Below are 18,801 nucleotides of genomic sequence, written 5' to 3'. Positions count from 1 at the left end.
GTTCACACTGCTCACTGTAACATGGCGGGATGTTCACACGTTTGCAAATACGGGGTTAAGACTGATTACAAGCTTCTCTTTTCTATCTCCCCCTTTCTCTGCCTCTCTCTCATCTGTGTGCATGCGTGTGCGTGTGCGCGTGTGTGTAGCCTCCAAGAGAGACTGTATTGAGCGTTTTGGACAGAGGACCATCGAGAGGATCAGCAATGATAATGACGTCATCTGCACCACTGAATACTCCCGTATAGTCCCGCTGGAGAATGGAGAGGTGAGTGTGTGTTTGTGTGAAAGGGCTTCAAATATAGATTATTTTGTTGCCACGGTATCACATTATGAATACTTTATGTTGGATTTGGACGATCCAAGGCTGTAAACTCTGTATTTCCACACGTTCTGCTCAGCTGATAAGAGTCCATGTCCTCCTCTCCCAGGTCGTGGTGTCCTTGGTGAACGGTCGCCCCGGGGCCATGAACTTCTCCTACTCTCCCGTCCTGAGGGACTTCACCAAGGCCACTAACATCAAGCTGCGCTTCCTGAGGACCAACACGCTGCTGGGACACCTGATGGGCAAGGCGCTGCGCGACCCCACTGTCACCCGCAGGGTAAAAAAACATGACAAATTAGGACTGATATGTTGGTGTCCTATATTTCAAAATAAATCACTGATAAAAGGGAATAGCTTCTTCCACATTAAAGTGGGTCCAAAAAAAGAGTCGAATTCATACATTTATATCAAAAATATGTTGTTATACATTTACATTTTTAAATTCCAGCTTCAACTCCCTGTTTACTGGCAACCAGTACTCTTCTTTTCTGCCTTTGAATCACATGGCTGAATATCGTGGCACATTTTAAAAAAAAGTAATAGTTCAACATTTTGAGAGAAAAAATAAATGTCTGAAGGAAAAGGTTATTTTTAGCTTTAATATAAACATTTTTCATTTATTTTTCTCATACTGTGCGTCTGAATATTGTGTGTATTGCTATGATTTTACAGTATTACTACAGTATCAAGGACATCAGTATCGGAGGACGCTGTGTGTGTAACGGACACGCCGAGGCCTGCAACGCCAAGGAGCCCAACGACCCCTACAAGTAAGAGACCAATTCATACACAACCTTCAAAATATCAATCACACACACACACACACACACACACACACACACACACACACACACACACACACACACACACACACACACACACACACACACACACACACACACACACACACACACACACAGATTAGGGAATCAGACTGCCCCGTCATGACTCACAGACTTGTGGCAAACCAACATTGTTTTGACTGGATTTTGTAGATGAAGTGTGTGCCTGTGTGTGTGTGTGTAGGTATGTGTGTTTGGAGGTGTTGGTTACCACAGCAGGTTCTAAAAATGATTTATAATATTACAATGACTCAGACGTTTCTACTTGCTCCAACAAACACATGCTGTACACACACACACACACTCACACAGACACATGTTTAAACACACTCAGTGCTACCAAATGCATGTTGCAAAGCTCATGTCCCTGAGCTATGGCTCTGATCTAAAGCACAAGGGATTAAATCAGTCTTGGCTGTGTTTCCATTCTGTGCCACTGCAGTCTGTATTCATCAGGACAACACAAGAAACTGCTGAGTTTAAAACTTCAGTAATCAGCAAAACCTTTCAAATAAATACACATCTTTTGCTTACAAAGATTAAACCAAGGCTCTTATTTGTGCTTCATTCAACTCACAGCTGTTGCGCATGTATTTCCCCGGGGGCAAACAACGAATGGAAGTGGTGGAAACGGTGTTTGTTATTTAATGTAGTTTTATGGGAGTGAAACAGGTGGAGAGGAAGTATTACCACTTCCATATAAATAAAGCTCCTGTCCTTTATTTAGTTTTTATTGTTGACTCACAATAACAAGACGGAGCCTGTTTTTAATGCATGTGGATTTACTGTAGGCTGGGAGAGAGCTTCCAGATAAGTGTAGGTGTCTCAGGAGAAGTGGAAGTGGGCAGTATGTGATTCATTTAATTATATGGGCCAATGTGTGTGTGTTGCATGAGTATTAGAAGGATTAAGCAAGTGTGTGTGATGGTAAAGCTACCTTCAGGCTGTATGGAATTTTTCAATAAACTCGTTCCTCTCAAATCCCGTATATGTCAATTACACACACACACACACACACACACACACACACACACACACACACACACACACACACACACACACACACACACACACACACACACACACACACACACACACACACACACACACACACACACACAAATGCACGTCAACATATCTCATTGGCAGCGGGAGATAAAGACAAACAAAGTTGTTTCTTGCAATCACTTGAACCTTTTTATATAAACATACACACACATGCAAATGATGCATTAACACACACACACACACACTTGTAGAGGCTTGTCCAATGTATCTGCAGACAGTCTCTGGTGTAGCTCTTTCTTTGGTGGTACACATGAGTGATTTTGGAATTTGTTAGCAAAGCAGGGATTTTAGTGGGAGGGAAGGGAGACGGGGGAGGAGTGCAGGGAGGGTCGGATATTTCGATGTACAGTGGAGACCAATGCACCTCTGCTGGGAGGTGTTCGCACGGTGACCCCGACATTCTGCAGGAGATAGCAGTCATTTGTTTTACAGTAGATGCAGAGATAGGTGGCTCCATTCAGATTGATGGATCCACTCTAAGTCAGCGGTTTTCTAAACCAGGGGCGTGATTTCCACATCTGTTAAATGATAATATGTTATGTACCAACCATCCAGACATTCTGAGAAGAGTGATGAGATGCAGATGTGTCAAATGCATCTTAAAAACATTGCTAAAGTAACTCAAAATGTTATTAATATACATATTAAAAGCACATTTAGCAGGATTTCTCACCACACTCCAATTTGACCCTGCCATCCTATATTTCCTGGGGTTTTTTCTGTGCTGTGCCCTCCATTTTTATAGTTTTCTCTTTCATTGTGCTTACAATCCGGCCGCTGATCGCTGCCTTATCATAGTTAAAAACCTCAAACACAGCAAAATGAACATAAATCAGATAGCACAGTTAGAGGGGAGGGTTTCTGAATATACAGATACCTCTCCACACTTCTTGTGGGTCATGCTGTAAGTGATTTTTTTAACCTATACTTTCTCTTTTTGCACGGGCCAAATGCTTTTTTTTTTATTGGTTTGGTGTTTAGCTACTGTAGGGGACAATTCCTCAGGCTAGACTGTAGGATCTTCTGTTACACTATAAGTGGGGAATGCAATAATTCTCAGAATGTCATATCTGTGTTTGAGCCTGTATCTGTAGACACTGAGCAGAGCCTCACACACTCCGTCAGGTGTGTGTTTAAACCAAAGCTGTTGAAATTGAACTTAGCCTCCTCTGCGTGTCTGTCAGTGTTGGTGGTGGATGGGTGTTTGCAATATCTTGGTGGGGCCCCAATAGTTACTGTTAGAATATATGTGTATATGTGCACACACCTCTTCACACGCTCTTCACACAGAGACTTTCTCTTCTAGATGTGGAACATGCTTTTTAACTAAAGGCAGATAAATCAAAGATCTGCTTTTGTTTAGACTTTCCTATTTGCTTTCTGTTCTTTACATGCTATTTCCACATGTATTTCCACTTGAATACATACTGTTGACAGTTTAGATGATGTTTGAACTAAGTGAACTAATCTGAAATGACAAATTAAAGGCTTTGTAAGTTGTTTTATGTTAATGCCACTGAACCGGTGCTGGCATGTTTAAATAAATTGTAAGAAGAAGGAATTTGTTGCTGAACTAGTCAGATCGACATCTAACATTTCTCCCCAAACACAATTACATGTAGTTTAAATGTGCCTTAAATACACTGAGGTGATTTAATGGATTTACATTGTAGTTCAGATTTGTCAGCTTGATTTTCTTTCTGGCTCTGGAGGGATATATTTACTTGGAGTGTTTATACTGCCATGATAGCGTATGGCAGATTAACAGAGAGTGGCTGCAGGCTGAGGCACAGTAACCTAAATACACAGAACCTCCTGAGCGAGGGTCATTTGTGATTCGCTCCCTTTATACAAGATTAAAGAGATTTCATGAGATAATGGCAATAAAGCACATCTCCCTGTGGAGGGAACTTTGGCTATATAGCCTTTGCAGACCATTGACATGCACAAAAACCTATATAACACACAACAGGAAAGGGAAAAGCACAATAGGTTCTCTTTAATATTGTACAGGTTTAACTGAAAATGTAACCAGAGGTGTGAAATGATGTTCAGCACAGCCTGCATTTAGTGTAATAGCTAAAAGGTGTGATTCCTTATGGAGAACTTTGCAGAACATTACTTTGTACTATTCAACAATCAGGTTTGAAACGTTTCAGCTACAAATGGAACATAAGTAAACCATTACGGGGCTCTGTGCCAACGCCGTTACAGTTAGTGAAAAATAATGTTTGTGTACGCCCCGGGATTTGGATCCGCTCCAACAATTATTGAGTGTTTCCTTGCCGCTTGCTACATTCTTTCACCAAATTTCCTAAAAATCTGGCTTGTAGTTCTCCTACACATTGATTACATTTATAATAATGTCAGTCGGACGATAAAAGTACCTCATAGTAATTATAATAAAGTGTGAATGAGTTGTCAAAACAATCTTTATTTCATACATTTTCCACTTAACATGCAAGAGGATAATAACTGAGTAAAGTGTCTAATGAGGCGGAGGTGCAGCCGTGCTGTTGAAACATGTTGTTGCCAGCTGGCTGCACGGTGTATATATATATACAGTTTGTCCACGTAGATTTCTCTGCTCCATTTGGTTTCACTTTGCTGCATCACCTCCAGTTCAGGATCACAGCTCCGAAGGGGTGAGGCTACATCTGGGTTAATCATTAGCACAGCTGGGATGTGTGTGTGTGTGTGTGTGTTAAAGTGTCTTGACCCGTGTGTGTAGAGTTGTGTATGTGGGGTTCATAAGAAAACAGGCTCTTCCTCTGTGTGTTGGGATAACAACAGAGCATAAAGAGGAAGGAACTGCGTAGGAGTATGAATTGTGTTGGTATTTTGTATAATTCCTCAGTTCTGGAATAAACTTTACTATAGAAGGCGTAAACAGACTTAAAAATCTCAACCAGTTTCTCGTCTTTAACGCCAATCAGCTTCGATGTCGACCAATTTCTCTGAAAGTCAACACTGCTGTAGCTCATCAGAGAAAAATAACAAAGACTTAATTTGACCTTTTTAGAAACAGGTGTTTTCCAGAGAAGTGTTTTTAATGTGTGACTCTTTGGATATTTTAACCATATTAAAAAGATTAACTTCTATGGGAAAAGCAATCAGTGAGACATGACTCCTTTCAAACTGTTTAACTCTTCAAATATTCTCTCTGTTTTGTTTCTGGCATTTAAACAATTCAAGTTTTGATATAACCGGGTAAAAATAAGTAGGTGATTCCAGGGGAATTGTAGTACTTTAAACAGTCACGATTAATATCCTGTTGCAATGTGGTTCATAAGAAGGTTTCACATACATCCCCTGAGTGTATTTGCACTTGTCTCATGCAGGTGTTTGATGGGAACACGACAGGAGGAATTCAAATAAATCCCTCCTGACCTCATCAAGCTTTGGGAGATGCTCAGTCTGGTTTGTGTCAGAGTGACGGAATGCAGATCTGAAAAGTTAAATCAATGCTGGACTTTGTTTAACGTCCTTATATCCAGCAGGTGTGTTATAGACGACAGCGGGTCTGCTGACTGGAGGTCTGTTTAGAGGTTCGACCTGTAGCTGCTGATATTATCAAGAGCAGAAGAAACTCAGCAGTTTTTTAGTTTAAAGGCCGCGAAACACAGACTGCATTATGATGGAGAGAGGATCCTGCTCAGGGTGAAATACTAATCTTTACTTTACCTTGATAAATGAGGTAGAAAACCAATGTAAGCAAAGAAAAAAAACCTCCATATGTTCCATTAAGTTACTGCTCTGTAAATGTATCTTTTTCCATAAGACACTAAAGGTACGAGGGGGCAGCTCAAAACTACATAAATAAACTAAAACATTTGCTTTTTATTTGATAGAAATTTGACATTTTCCTCGATCTGCTTTACTGCCCTGCTTATTTTAGGAGGTTTCTTACAGTGTAGTGACTTAGTTTTAATGTACTAATAGCCATGTTTAACATATCTTTGAGCCCTGGAATAAATATAAGACTGACCTTAGCTTCAGAACAGGTAAAAAATGCTGTCCACATCTTTCACTTTCAATTAGTCCAAATCAATTTTTTTGATCTTTTTGCTCCATTAGAATTGCCTTATATAGCCATTGCTTTTCTTGGGATAAAATGTCAGTGGATAAACATTCACAAAAAGCACCAGTTGATAAAACGTTCACTCTGTGAGAATAGAACTTAACGTTTTGGTCATGAAGGAAGGGAAATTCAATGGGAAGTGCCCCTAAACACAGCCTATAAGAGAAATGAAACCTTACAGTGTTTGTAGAGCTGGAACAAAGTAAGAAACGTCCTTTTCAAATGGTTAAAGGCAGCAGCATCAAAAGACACTCTCTGACCGGTGTGTAGCAACATTGGAAATTAATAAATTGACAACCCAAACACACAATTCTTCCTATCCGGTTACTTTTTGGTACTTCTCTGGAGGTGAATGTAAATGTGCTCTATGTGTATATGTTCCTTCTTTTGAAATCCAGCTTAATAGCCCTCTAACTAATGACTAAGTTGACTGTGTTGTGTCAGGAAGCTGCTGGTCCACGTCCAACGATGGAAACCAGGACGTAGTGAATACGGGTGGAAACCGTTCATTGAAAGTCATTTCCTCAAACGCTTGAATAGAAGTGATCACCAGGGAGGAAAAGAAAGAAAGATGGAGAGCAAAAGAGAGAGGAGGGGGGCGGGTATGAGTGAGCGTGTGAATTAAACTGAGAGAGAGAGAGAGAGACTGAATGTAGGGATCTGATGGTAAAGGTGAAAGCTGAAAACACAATGAGCCTGTTGAAACACAATACACACACACGTTATCAGCCCAGAGCAGAAAGCAAAAACACTCCCACTGCACAGCAACGCTCCTAAAGACATTCAAATAACTCCTAAACACAAACAAAGGCTGCTCACCCCTTTATAGTAAAATAAAGTCATATCAACCAATTAAATGAATGAAATAAAACCATCCAAAAACATGAGGAGTACTACCCTAACAAGTGATAGAATCTTTTACTTCAGTTTATTCAGATGGTGATTAACAAAACAGAGATCCGAGAACCTGAAGTGGAACTGAAGCCCGGAAAATTTCTCCAGGGTTTGTGTTTTCAGGTTTCAGAAGAAAAGAGTAATACTTAGCTTTTTCCATAAAGTATATAACTTTATTCAACAAAGTATTGGAATTAGACTGAACCCACAGGATCAACATTTTGCTAGGTGATTATCTTGGATTAATTTCCTTCCTTATTACGACACTTCCCTCTCCTCTGACTCGAGTCCTCTCTGTCTGTCTCTCCCTGAGCGGTTAAAGGGACTCTGCGACGAAAGTTTTCCCTCTCGCCCTGCTGTGTTTTGGCCACACTCGGCAGGCCGCGCGGGCTTACACACTAATCCGATTAAAAACCGGGGTGAAGCAGTCAGCCGCTGTCGATGAAGGAGAAAGATTAACTCTTTCATTGTTTGGGGCGGGGGGGGCTATTTCCCCTTTTCAGGTCCCTTTTGACTCTCTGTCACACTCCTCTTTCCTTTTTTCTTTTTGAAGTGACAGTAGCAGGAATGTGAACTTTGCAGAAAGTTTAAGTGATGTTTTACCCAAAGCACAATGAGCTGAGATACGTATGTGTGTGTGTGTGTGTGTACGTGTGTGTGTGTGGGTGTGTGTGTGTGTGTGTGTGTCAAGTGTGAAAGTACAGATTGAAAGTTTCAAACTTAATCTCTCGTTTTTCTTTACTCATGCTCTTTTGTTGTTGTTGTTGTGTACAGGTTACAGTGCGAGTGTCAGCACAACACGTGCGGCTTGTCTTGTGGCCAGTGTTGCCCCGGATACCACCAGCTACCATGGAAACCGGCCACGACTTACAGCGCCAACGAGTGCGAATGTGAGTAGCAGTACCTGTCACAGCGCGCGCCGACTTACAAACACACTTAAGCTCACATGGAAGAACGTGTGCCGGCTCTTATATACACACACACACACACACACACACACACACACACACACACACACACACACACACACACACACACACACACACACACACACACACACACACACACACACACACACATTTTAAACAGTGATCCCTGCAGAGGAGTGTGTTTTGTTCACCAGAAAGAATAACCTTACTTTAATGAAGTTTGCTTCCGTTATATGGTCACACATCCAAACAGTGTCTCTAGAAAATTCCTCCAGGCCTTCTGGTTAAATTGACCTGAAAATGCTCAACATATTTATAATGAATGATTATTGATTCATTGATCGTGCCTTAAAACAACCTCTGACTGCGTTCTGCTGCCTTCTGTCGCTATCAAACCTCTGGTTATATTTACATGTGAGAGCCGTCTGTTATCAAAGCTGCAGTTATATTTAACAAGGAACAACACGAGTAGCACAATGGCAATAAGGTCACCAAAGGGCAACGTGATATGAAACTATATAGAGGGAGATGTAGGCATTTACTGCATGGCTGCTCATTCATTTTCACTGAATGCATATTTCACTGCACCAGATCCTGCTCATACTGCCGCTGGAAGGTTGATCTCACCTGACTTTACTAGCTCAATTGGTAGCGTCAAAGCTTAACTCAAAACTAAGACTTATTACTGGTAAAGATACTGGTTTCTGCTTAAATGTCAAAAGTCATTAAATGTTAAAAATACACGTATTGTAAATTGATATCAACAGTGTAAATTAAATCCGATGACTATGGTTTCATTAATCAGGTTTTTGGACGACAGTATCATTTATTCTTAATGTCACAAAGAGATTTAAATTCAGTTTAAACCGTATTTCGGTCTGAAATTGAAACATGTTGATATCATATGCCTATTTAGCACAGTTCTCCAGTTACATTTATAGTAACTCACAAAAAGGAGCTCAAATATGATATGACAGTTTTCATGAAACTGCAGGAAGGAGGTCAGGTTGGACAGAACTGGTGACACACTTGCCACATGATTTTCAAAATAAAGGCCTACAGATGATGATGTACACCCCTTATTTTGACCAGTTATTACAAAAAAAGATACAACACATCATCATGTTTCAGCCTTGTATAAAATACTAATGAAAGTAACCATTTATTGTAAATATATATAATCTGGCTCAGTTTATCACTTGACTGACTCACTTGACTGCATTATGCTTGAACGTTTTTTTAGACTTTTTTTTTATTAGTTTCGAGAAACAGAAAAAGTCAAATGAGCCTCAGGTCTGAGAAAACCACTTAACGCTATCAGAGGCGGAGGATAAGGAGCACTGGTTTATTCAGCCGGCACCTCTCAGGCGCTGAGGGTCAGATAAGAACAATCAGGGTGTCACTGACTCTGTATGAAGACAAAACGCTGCTCTGCCTCTCATGCATGCGTGCATCTTAAGCATTCAGCTCTCTTTATCTCAGAATATGTTAAAGGACGTATGTAATCTTTTTAATGGATGTGTACATGTTCAATGGCGAGGTCAAGTGTGGGCCGGCGTTACACATCCGTTTCCTTTTATTCACATACTCAAAGGAATCAGTTACACAAGTCCTTTTGTTTGTTCACATATCAAAAGCATCGGTGCATGGTCATTGCATCTGTCATCTTCTTCTTCAGGTGGTATTAGCCAAAAGTCTAGCAAGTTCCTGCTGTATTTATACATCCACATCTACCTTTAGAGCTGTATCATAAAGATTATTGGTTACATGCCATGTCTGCTTTTCAGTTTCTTTGAATGAAACACTACAAACCGTGTAACATAATCACCCCTCAAAGAGATTGCACCGGTCTTTGATCACTGACTGTAATCAGACATGAAATAACCCTTTTATGATTCATAAAATATCCTGCTTCAAACTACAAACAGACCTTCATCAAAATGTTCTGCAGGAAATGATTGAGCTTGCGTCTGGTTGAGATAATTACAGCTCCTTCTTTAATTTGTTTAGAGACTAAATATGATCCCCAGCAGAGTGTGTCATCTCGTTCCCCTGAATGAAAACCTGTCAGAGGAAACACTTTTCAAAACAACAGCTGCATTTGAAGTGACTTCATGAAGGAGGCTGAGATGAATTGAGTTTGTTTGATGAAACATAAACTTGTCACTGAAGAAGTAATGAAGCATTTCTGTGGCTGGAATACTGAATAAAACATGATCCATCGTTGCATGTCCCTTTTCTAACTCTAAGGATGTACCGCTGTTCCTTTTTACCTTCTCCTGTTTCCTCTCGTCCTTTTTATTCTCTCCTCTCCTGCTTCTTGTCTCTCTGCAGGAGTTTTAACCCTTCAGGTGAACGCTAACATTGTTTACAAATGCTTTATGTGTGTTTGTTTTCTGTTCATTTACCTGCTTGTGAAAATAAATATGCTGCATACTGTTTAGTTAATTAGGTCCCATGAAATTGGCAACATGTTTTATATTTTCTCTGACAATTATATTGATATTTTTTAACTGCCTCTCTATAATACAATTAAATAATATGTATTAAATGAAATGCAGTTTCCAAAAAGAAAGTTTATCACGATCAGATACATGTCATCTTTTTTTGTTTAAGTTGCTTTGATACAAAATAAGAATGTCAAAAAATAACTGACTAAGCTCACTATCTTCCCGGAGCTTAACTATTGTAGTTTCATCATCATTAATATCGTAAATCTGTTTTTAATTGTCTTATCTCTGTAAAATAACACTGCAGTTTAAAGGATTATTCATATTTCCACCAGTCAAAACGGTCCTTCTCCATTTCCTGCTTTCTAAATGTGTTTTGTATTTGTTTGTGTTTCAGCGTGTAACTGTCACCGCCACTCCTTCGACTGTTACTACGACCCCGAGGTGGATCAGAGGAGAGGCAGCGTCGATATGCACGGACACAACCGAGGAGGGGGAGTCTGCCTCAACTGCCAGGTAAATAACAGTCTCTAAAAGTGTGGGAAAATCAGAGACATGTTAACTTTCTGTGTAATATACCATGTTGCCTCTTGCAGTAAGTTTTGGTTGCTATCTGCTGAGGTGACTCCTAATGGAAACTCTTCTGTTCCAGCATCACACCACCGGAGTGAACTGCGAGCGCTGCATCCCCACCTACTACAGGTCACCTGACCAATCCCTCGACTCCCAATTGGCCTGTTTACGTGAGTCTGTCAGAAATCATTGAAATGCTGATATAAGAGGTTGTAGTTTTTTTCTCTTTTGGGTTTGCTATGAATCCAGTGCTATTGATGGAAGAAGAACTCGATCTTTCACATTTAAAATCTTACTAGTGAATGTGTGGAAGTATCAAAAGCGCTGTTATATATATTAGTAAGTATATATTACTATATTTTGTAACACTTATATTGAGGTACATTTTTAAGTTCCTGTTTATTAGCATGCATATGACCACCGTTGTGGCCCTTTATTAGTCATTAGGCCCTTGACTCTCAATCATTCATGTCATACACAGTTATTTTTGCTCTTCGACTTTGTCTTAATGTTATATCATCTGCCTTCAAGTCTCTTCCTCATCCTCCTCCTTCTTCCTCCACCTCCTCTCTGCAGGCTGTGACTGTCAGTCGGAGTTTACAGACGGTACCTGTGAGGATCTGACCGGGCGCTGCTTCTGCAAACCGAACTATAGCGGAGAGAACTGCGACTCCTGCGCCGGCGGCTTCATCAACTTCCCCGACTGTTACCGTGAGTCCCAGCAACAGAAACGCCTCACAAACACAGTCTGAGCTTTGGGATTTCATATCCAAAGAGACTAAATAAAACATTCAAATGCATCTCTTATGTTGATGTTGATAATAACAGTTAAACAGTAAAAGAAAATACCTATTATTTCATTATTTACCTGGTTTTATCTCCCTCTCCCTCATGTTGTATGTTTACTTTTACAATGCTGTTACTTATTTAATAATAATTTCCTTTTATTTCATTAACGCATGCTTGCCTCTGTCTTCAATATGTAAGTCCACGTATTTTATTTGACCTCTTACCTGAACTGTTCCTTTGATTAACAATGTATATCTCCCCGCTGTGGGAAAAATAAAGGATTTCTGAGTATGATTCTCTATCTCTGTCCTTCAGCTATTCCCACTTATCCGACCAACAACAACAATGGCGAGGCGAAACCAGCAGGAGAGATCATCAGTAAGGCTTTAATTTGATCTGTTTTCTGCTGTAGTGTCTTTTAATACATAGCATTTCAGAATAATTATCTAATAAATGAGAATTGTAGTTTAATGTCCAGAGGGGAAATGTGCACAGAAGGTTAGACCTACTGTTATGTTGTTATAAAACTAAGAAACAAACTGACCTTGACTCGTACTGTATCTGTGTTTTTCTTGTGTTTTCCTCCCCTTTGTTAGGCTGTTGATGTTTTTGGTGCGAGTCAGATGTTTGGGGGAGTTTTGGGAAAGTCATTGTGGTGTGAATAGAATTTCAGAGGAATGTGATAAGCTGTAAAACCCATAACACTGTTCAGTCTCGACCTCACCACCTGCTGAGCCTCGACTTATATCAGCCTGTTTGGGAGAAATATAATACGTTCTCATCATAAAGAGAAACTGACTAAAGCTCTGTTGTCTCTATCAAAAGATAAATAACTTTATTTACAAGGACAGCACTGCTGACAGACATGTTTACCCTCTGTGTGCAGACTGTGAGTGCAGTGCAGCCGGTACCGTGGATAACTCCTGTAGGCCGGACCCCCGTACTCGGACCTGCGTCTGTAAGCCGGGTTTCACTGGAGACCACTGCGACACCTGCGCTCCCGGTTTCCACGGACTCAACTGTCAGGGTGAGGGATGCTAACATGCATATAAAATATAAAGGCCTGCAATTCATTATTATTCTGATTGGTTTGCCCAAGATTTATTTTATTGAAACAGAATACACTTGAGTCCAAACTAAAGTCCAAAACCTATTAATCAAGTGTATGAACCATGCAAGTGTATGTACCAAGAAAAGCATTTAATTATCACATTTCTAAATCAGAAACCATTAAATATTTGCCTTTTTCGAGCAGTTAATTTATCAAAAATGAATATATTTTCCCTTTCATTCAAAAAGCTGAGACTATTCTGCTCCTAAAATGTATAAATGTACAGGCTTAACAGGATTTGGTTATGCTTTTTGGCCAGAAATATCAGTTAAAGAACATTTTACTGTATATGGTAGCTATACAATTCAATGTACAATACTCTATTTACACACACATACAGTATATAGGTTTGTATTGGTGCTGCATAAAACATGTTCAAAGAGGGAAGTGTGCAAGTACTACAAGTGCAATAAATAAACATGTAAAGATGTGTCTTGTTTCAATATCGAAAATTCAAAGTAAAAAGAAATGGCAGCAGATAAGATGAAATGTATGATGTGTTGACCTGTTGATCCAAGATAGAAATACAAACACACAAACAGAAGTAGGAATTTCAGACGCTTTATTTATTCTGTTTTAGTTTACCACCCAGGAGCGCACACACACACACACACACACACACACACACACACACACACACACACACACACACACACACACATACACACACACACACACACACACACACACACACACACACACACACACACACACACACACACACACACACACACACACACACACACACACACACACACACACACACACACACACCTGAATAAACAGCATTCTGCTAAGCTTTGTTAACCAGTGTAAACAGGCTTTACAGCGCTCCTTCAGTCAGTGCAGCTGGTTAACACACACTGAGTGTTATTTATTAGACTATATGTGTGCTGTTGTATTTATGCGTATGTGTGTATGCTTGTGTGTGTTCCTGCAGCCTGTCAGTGTTCAGGTCCCGGATGTCTGGACGGGTCTTGTGACTTTGTGACCGGTCACAGCATGTGCCGGAGCGGTTTCCAAGGTTACCAGTGCGACCAGTGTGCGCCCGGCTACTATAACTACCCGCTCTGCCAGTGTGAGTTATGAAAATATATGTTTCAGCGTGACATTTGTGTTCTTTCTTTTCTATATTACATTTTTTTCGTTTTGTAAGAATATTGTAAAGAATACAGAAGAAAAAGAACAATTATTAGGAGCCCTAGTATCAAAATATAGTGGATGTTTATCCAGTTTACCAGGTTCCTAGGCCAAGATGCGTGCCAACAAGAGGTGTCAGATGGTAGTACCAGGTTTAAAAAACAAATCTATTATATTTGGTTACTGGCTTTAAATTAAAGAACAGCGGGTAAGAAATTACATGTTTGGGCCACTGAGTAGCTCACTTAGTAAAACTGATTTTACGCTTGTCAGCCTAAAATCAGTTTTATTCATGTTTTTTGTGTGATGCTTGGTGTACGACTAAAACATATTTCCATCAGAATAACACGCTCTCTCTCTCTCTCCCTCTGTCTCTGCAGTTTGTGCCTGCAGTTCAGTCGGCTCTCTGCCCGAAGGCTGCGATGCGTCCGGGCGTTGTCTGTGTAAACCAGAGTTTCAGGGTCCTCGATGTGAACAGTGCAGATCTGGATTCCACTCCTACCCCAACTGCCAAGGTACACACACACACACACACACACACACACAGAAATCTAACGTGATTAAATGCACCTGTTACGGCTGCATACTGTAATAAAAACGAGAGAATATAATATCCGTCGGACTGATCGCACAAGGACTCACATGGAGACGCACATGGAGACGCACATGGTAACGCTTATCTTAACACACCTTCTTATGAAGTGTTATATTGCCTTGTGAAATTATATGAGGTTTTATTAGGGTTCGACCTTTTCAGTTTAAAAGAAGAAAAAAAAATCAAGCAAGAGAAATGGACAAAATGTAAAAGCTAGGATGATACAGTTAGAATGAAAAGATACCAGAATCCCTGAAATAGGTGGACTAAACGCATTGTATATGTAATTGAATGGAAGTAATACAGATGTATATTTAAAACACTATATTTTACTGTAAATGCACCAGTTATTATGTTTCCTTTAACAATAAGTCACCTTTGGTTCTCCCAGTGTGCCGCTGTGATCCTCGCACCTCATTGGACAGCAGCTGTACAGCATCAGGTCACTGCCACTGCCAGCCCAATTACAGCGGATCGTGGTGTGACCAGTGCGCTCCTGGTTACTATGGTTTCCCAAGCTGCACACGTAAGTCAACAAACTTTTCAACCAGCCTTAAAACTTCCTGGTTTCTGTCCAATTATAATATAGAAACCTTTCACTTTACATTTGTATACAGTTTCAGCAAGAAAATGTATTAGTTCCCCTTAAAAATGAAGATATGTTATCCACTCACCTGTGTGTCAATCACATACAGTATATCAACTATGCCATTTGGAGGGAATTGGGCTTTGAAATATTTTAAAAGTCCTTGAATTTGATGTTCAAGAAGGTGTGGAAATCTCACCATGGGTCTTCACAGTTGGACACAATAATAGAAACACATAGCTTTGTATTGTTTGTGAAGCATGTATGATTACCAAACTTATTTTGAAGCTTTTATATGATCCTGACTGGATAAATGAATCCATATTTATCCTTTTAATATGAATAATTAAATCTGATGTTGTTTTTTCCAGCCTGCCAGTGTTCTGCTCAGGGCTCGCGCTACACCAGCTGCGACCAGCTGACAGGACAGTGTGTGTGTGTGCCCAACGTGGCGGGGCTGAGGTGTGACAGCTGTGCAAACGGCGCCTACGGCTTCCCTAACTGCCAAGGTGATAACAACACACACACAAACACACACACACACACACATACACACAGGTTAAACATGACCAAGTGTCGGCCTAACATAATGGAAACAAGGTGAGACAGCTGCAGTTAATGGGATCTACAGCTGACCACGTACACACAGATGCACACACACATGCGTGTTATAGAGAAAATGCTATGGTTACAGGCGAGGGTAAGTGCTATGTTGATGCTATGAGGGAAAAGCTTTTTCTGCGCCAATCCCTAAGAAAATATGTTCATATTTTCATTTTACTAATAAGCTTTCTGCCACTTTATGAATTGTTCAGATCTTCTTTGAAACAATAATATTTTTCTTTCTTTGTCATGAACAGCTGGTACCTGCCACCCTGCCGGCTCGGTTCAGTATGTGGTGCAGCCTCCAGTGGGCCAGTGTGAGTGCCGGCGTCATGTGGAGGGCCCGGCCTGCGACACATGTAAACCTCTGTACTGGAACCTCTCCCCCGACACCTCTGACGGATGCACCAGTAAGAGACACTACAAACACATACACACACACACACACACACACACACACACACACACACACACACACACACACACACACACACACACACACACACACACACACCCTACCCTATGTTTCCCTAGCTTCATTGCATTAAACGGAGATCATATGTAAACTAAAGTCTGTGTTTGCTGTCTCCTGCAGACTGTGAGTGCAACGTTGCAGGGACCATCAGCGGTGTTGCAGAGTGTGCACAGGTGAGCGCTTTAAACTGCAGTCCCTCCTTTAGTATAAACATTTGAGTCAAAGTTAGATATTTGAAATGCAGTCCACTCCTGGAAAGGTTACTATGATGCATTGAGCACGTGCATTGTTGACGACAGGAATTAGAATTTGAGATAAGGCTGGCAGTGAATACTTTTCACTTCCCCTATTATCTTTTTTTCATGAGGTATTATGGTTTGCCGTTGAACTCCAAAGGCCAGATTTGTTGTTTTTCTCAAAGCTTACTACCAGCAACACATTTGGCAAATAAAATCCCTCGATAGATCATAGGTCATTTGTATTTAGTATGAAAAACAAGAACATGAGATGGAATAATGGACAGGTGTTTGTTTGAATTACTTTTCTGTATTAAAAAGACAACATAATGATTGACAGTGGCTAATTTCTTGAATAAAAAGACCCTGAAAGATCAATCGCCAAGGTTCCTGTAATAATGTATGTCTTTTTGCTAACAGGGCTCTGGTCAGTGTCACTGTAAGCCGAACGCCTGCAGTGGAACCTGCTCCACCTGTAAAGACGGATACTACAACCTGCAGGAGCAAAACTACTTCGGCTGCCAGGGTAAGAGCTCTTTATCTCATAAATCAAAGCTGCAGTGCGTTGGTGCTTCCATCCTGTATTAAATGTATGTGTGGTGTTTTCAGGATGCCAGTGTGACATCGGAGGTTCAGCAGGTCAGTCATGTGGAGAGAGGAACGGGCGCTGTCGCTGCAGACCCAACGTGGAGGGACCCAAGTGTAATCTGTGAGTGCAACAGCAGCATGTAAATGTACCCTTCCACTACCCTTACATTGGCCATTTATGATGCAGAAAGTACCTACTTTGTTTCGTCCCTTGTAAATGGCTCTTGCTGTGTCTACAGACCTCGTCCAGATCATTACTTCCCCGACCTCCATCATCTGAAGTTTGAGATTGAGGAGGGCACCATGCTGGACGGCCGACCGGTGAGATTCGGCTACAATCCTCTGGAGTTCGTCGACTTCAGCTGGAGAGGATACGCTCAGATGTCGCCCATCCAGGTAGGAACAAGTCACAATACCCGACACCTCAGTATTGACAATAGACATAGAGCTTAACACGTTTATAAACTCCACTTTAAAGACTTCAGTTGTGATTACAGATCTACATATTTATTGAAATGTCACAGATTGGTCATTATATATTATTCAAACAACATAAATAAATAATGTATTTTTAAGTGTTTTTTTTATGATTTATGGTTCTTCTACATATTGTTGTAACCGTGGCCCGTCATTGATGCTCCCTCCTGCATGAGATAGACAGCTTGTTGGTCATTCAAAGGCATATTTCTCTTTGGTAAAATTACTTCTCAGCACATAGTCTAGGGAACCGAGTTAAACATGGTACTTAATTGCACATTTTACTTTACATTTTACTCCTCTTCTGGTGCAGGAGTTGAAACGAGTTGAATGTTAAACTAGTTTTTTCCAGTCTGAAATTTCATGAAGCTTTAAAAGCATGAAGTGAATTTGCTGCATAATATTTTTAGAGGTAAACTCATTCTGAGCTCTTGGTCGTTTGTGCTGAAATGTGAAAATCCAAAGAGAAATATGATTGGTGGTGAAGGTACTGGTTTTAAAGTATTGCTTTTGGCTTGGTGTTTCCCAAATTCTGCTCCCTCCCTTCTTCATGTTCTCACCCATCTTATCTTCTTTCACCTCTTTAATCCTCCATCGCTCCTCCTAATCTCCTATTGCTGTTTTTTTATTCACGTCCTCTACCCCCTCCCCCCCCCCCCAACACTTCCCTTTCTCCCACCTATCCCTCTGCGACCCTTCCCTGTAGACCGCAGTGAAGCTTCAGGTTTATGTGAGCGAGGCAGACGTCTATCTGACTCGCTTCATCCTCAGATATGTAAACTCTGAGGGCGCCACCTCCAACGGTAAAATAACAGCCTATCAGGTCAACCGCAGAGGTAGGTGTCCACCAATCACAGGAGAGTGTGTGTGAGTGTCTGTTAAAATGTAAACAATGTGAGCAATTCCTTTTAAACATAGTGGTAAAAATTGCCCATCTGGTACTGTAGAGCTTAACCAAAATAAACCACAATTCATAGTTTGTGGCTCCTGGTGACAGTTGCTTATTTTGTATATTTATTGCACACGTTGCCCAATTTTC

At 40.6% G+C, this 18,801-nt stretch overlaps 1 protein-coding gene across 1 annotated transcript in view; it reads left to right on the top strand.

Annotated features, from left to right (window-relative positions):
* Positions 1-18,801, top strand: part of LOC134869369 (laminin subunit alpha-5-like) — a 78,415-nt gene that overhangs the window by 31,847 nt on the left and 27,767 nt on the right. Inside the window, 19 exon segments of the mRNA XM_063890937.1 lie at positions 150-268; positions 432-602; positions 998-1,095; positions 7,985-8,100; positions 10,987-11,105; positions 11,242-11,332; positions 11,739-11,873; positions 12,267-12,329; positions 12,838-12,978; positions 14,003-14,140; positions 14,583-14,717; positions 15,189-15,323; positions 15,755-15,892; positions 16,244-16,396; positions 16,582-16,634; positions 17,118-17,223; positions 17,307-17,406; positions 17,525-17,681; positions 18,469-18,598. Of these exon segments, the coding sequence (XP_063747007.1) occupies positions 150-268; positions 432-602; positions 998-1,095; positions 7,985-8,100; positions 10,987-11,105; positions 11,242-11,332; positions 11,739-11,873; positions 12,267-12,329; positions 12,838-12,978; positions 14,003-14,140; positions 14,583-14,717; positions 15,189-15,323; positions 15,755-15,892; positions 16,244-16,396; positions 16,582-16,634; positions 17,118-17,223; positions 17,307-17,406; positions 17,525-17,681; positions 18,469-18,598 (2,298 nt within the window).

Source organism: Eleginops maclovinus, chromosome 1, assembly GCF_036324505.1.
Source record: "Eleginops maclovinus isolate JMC-PN-2008 ecotype Puerto Natales chromosome 1, JC_Emac_rtc_rv5, whole genome shotgun sequence".
NCBI lineage: Eukaryota > Metazoa > Chordata > Actinopteri > Perciformes > Eleginopidae > Eleginops > Eleginops maclovinus.
Note: the sequence above shows the minus strand (reverse complement) of the source record. Positions and strands in the feature narration are given on the sequence as shown.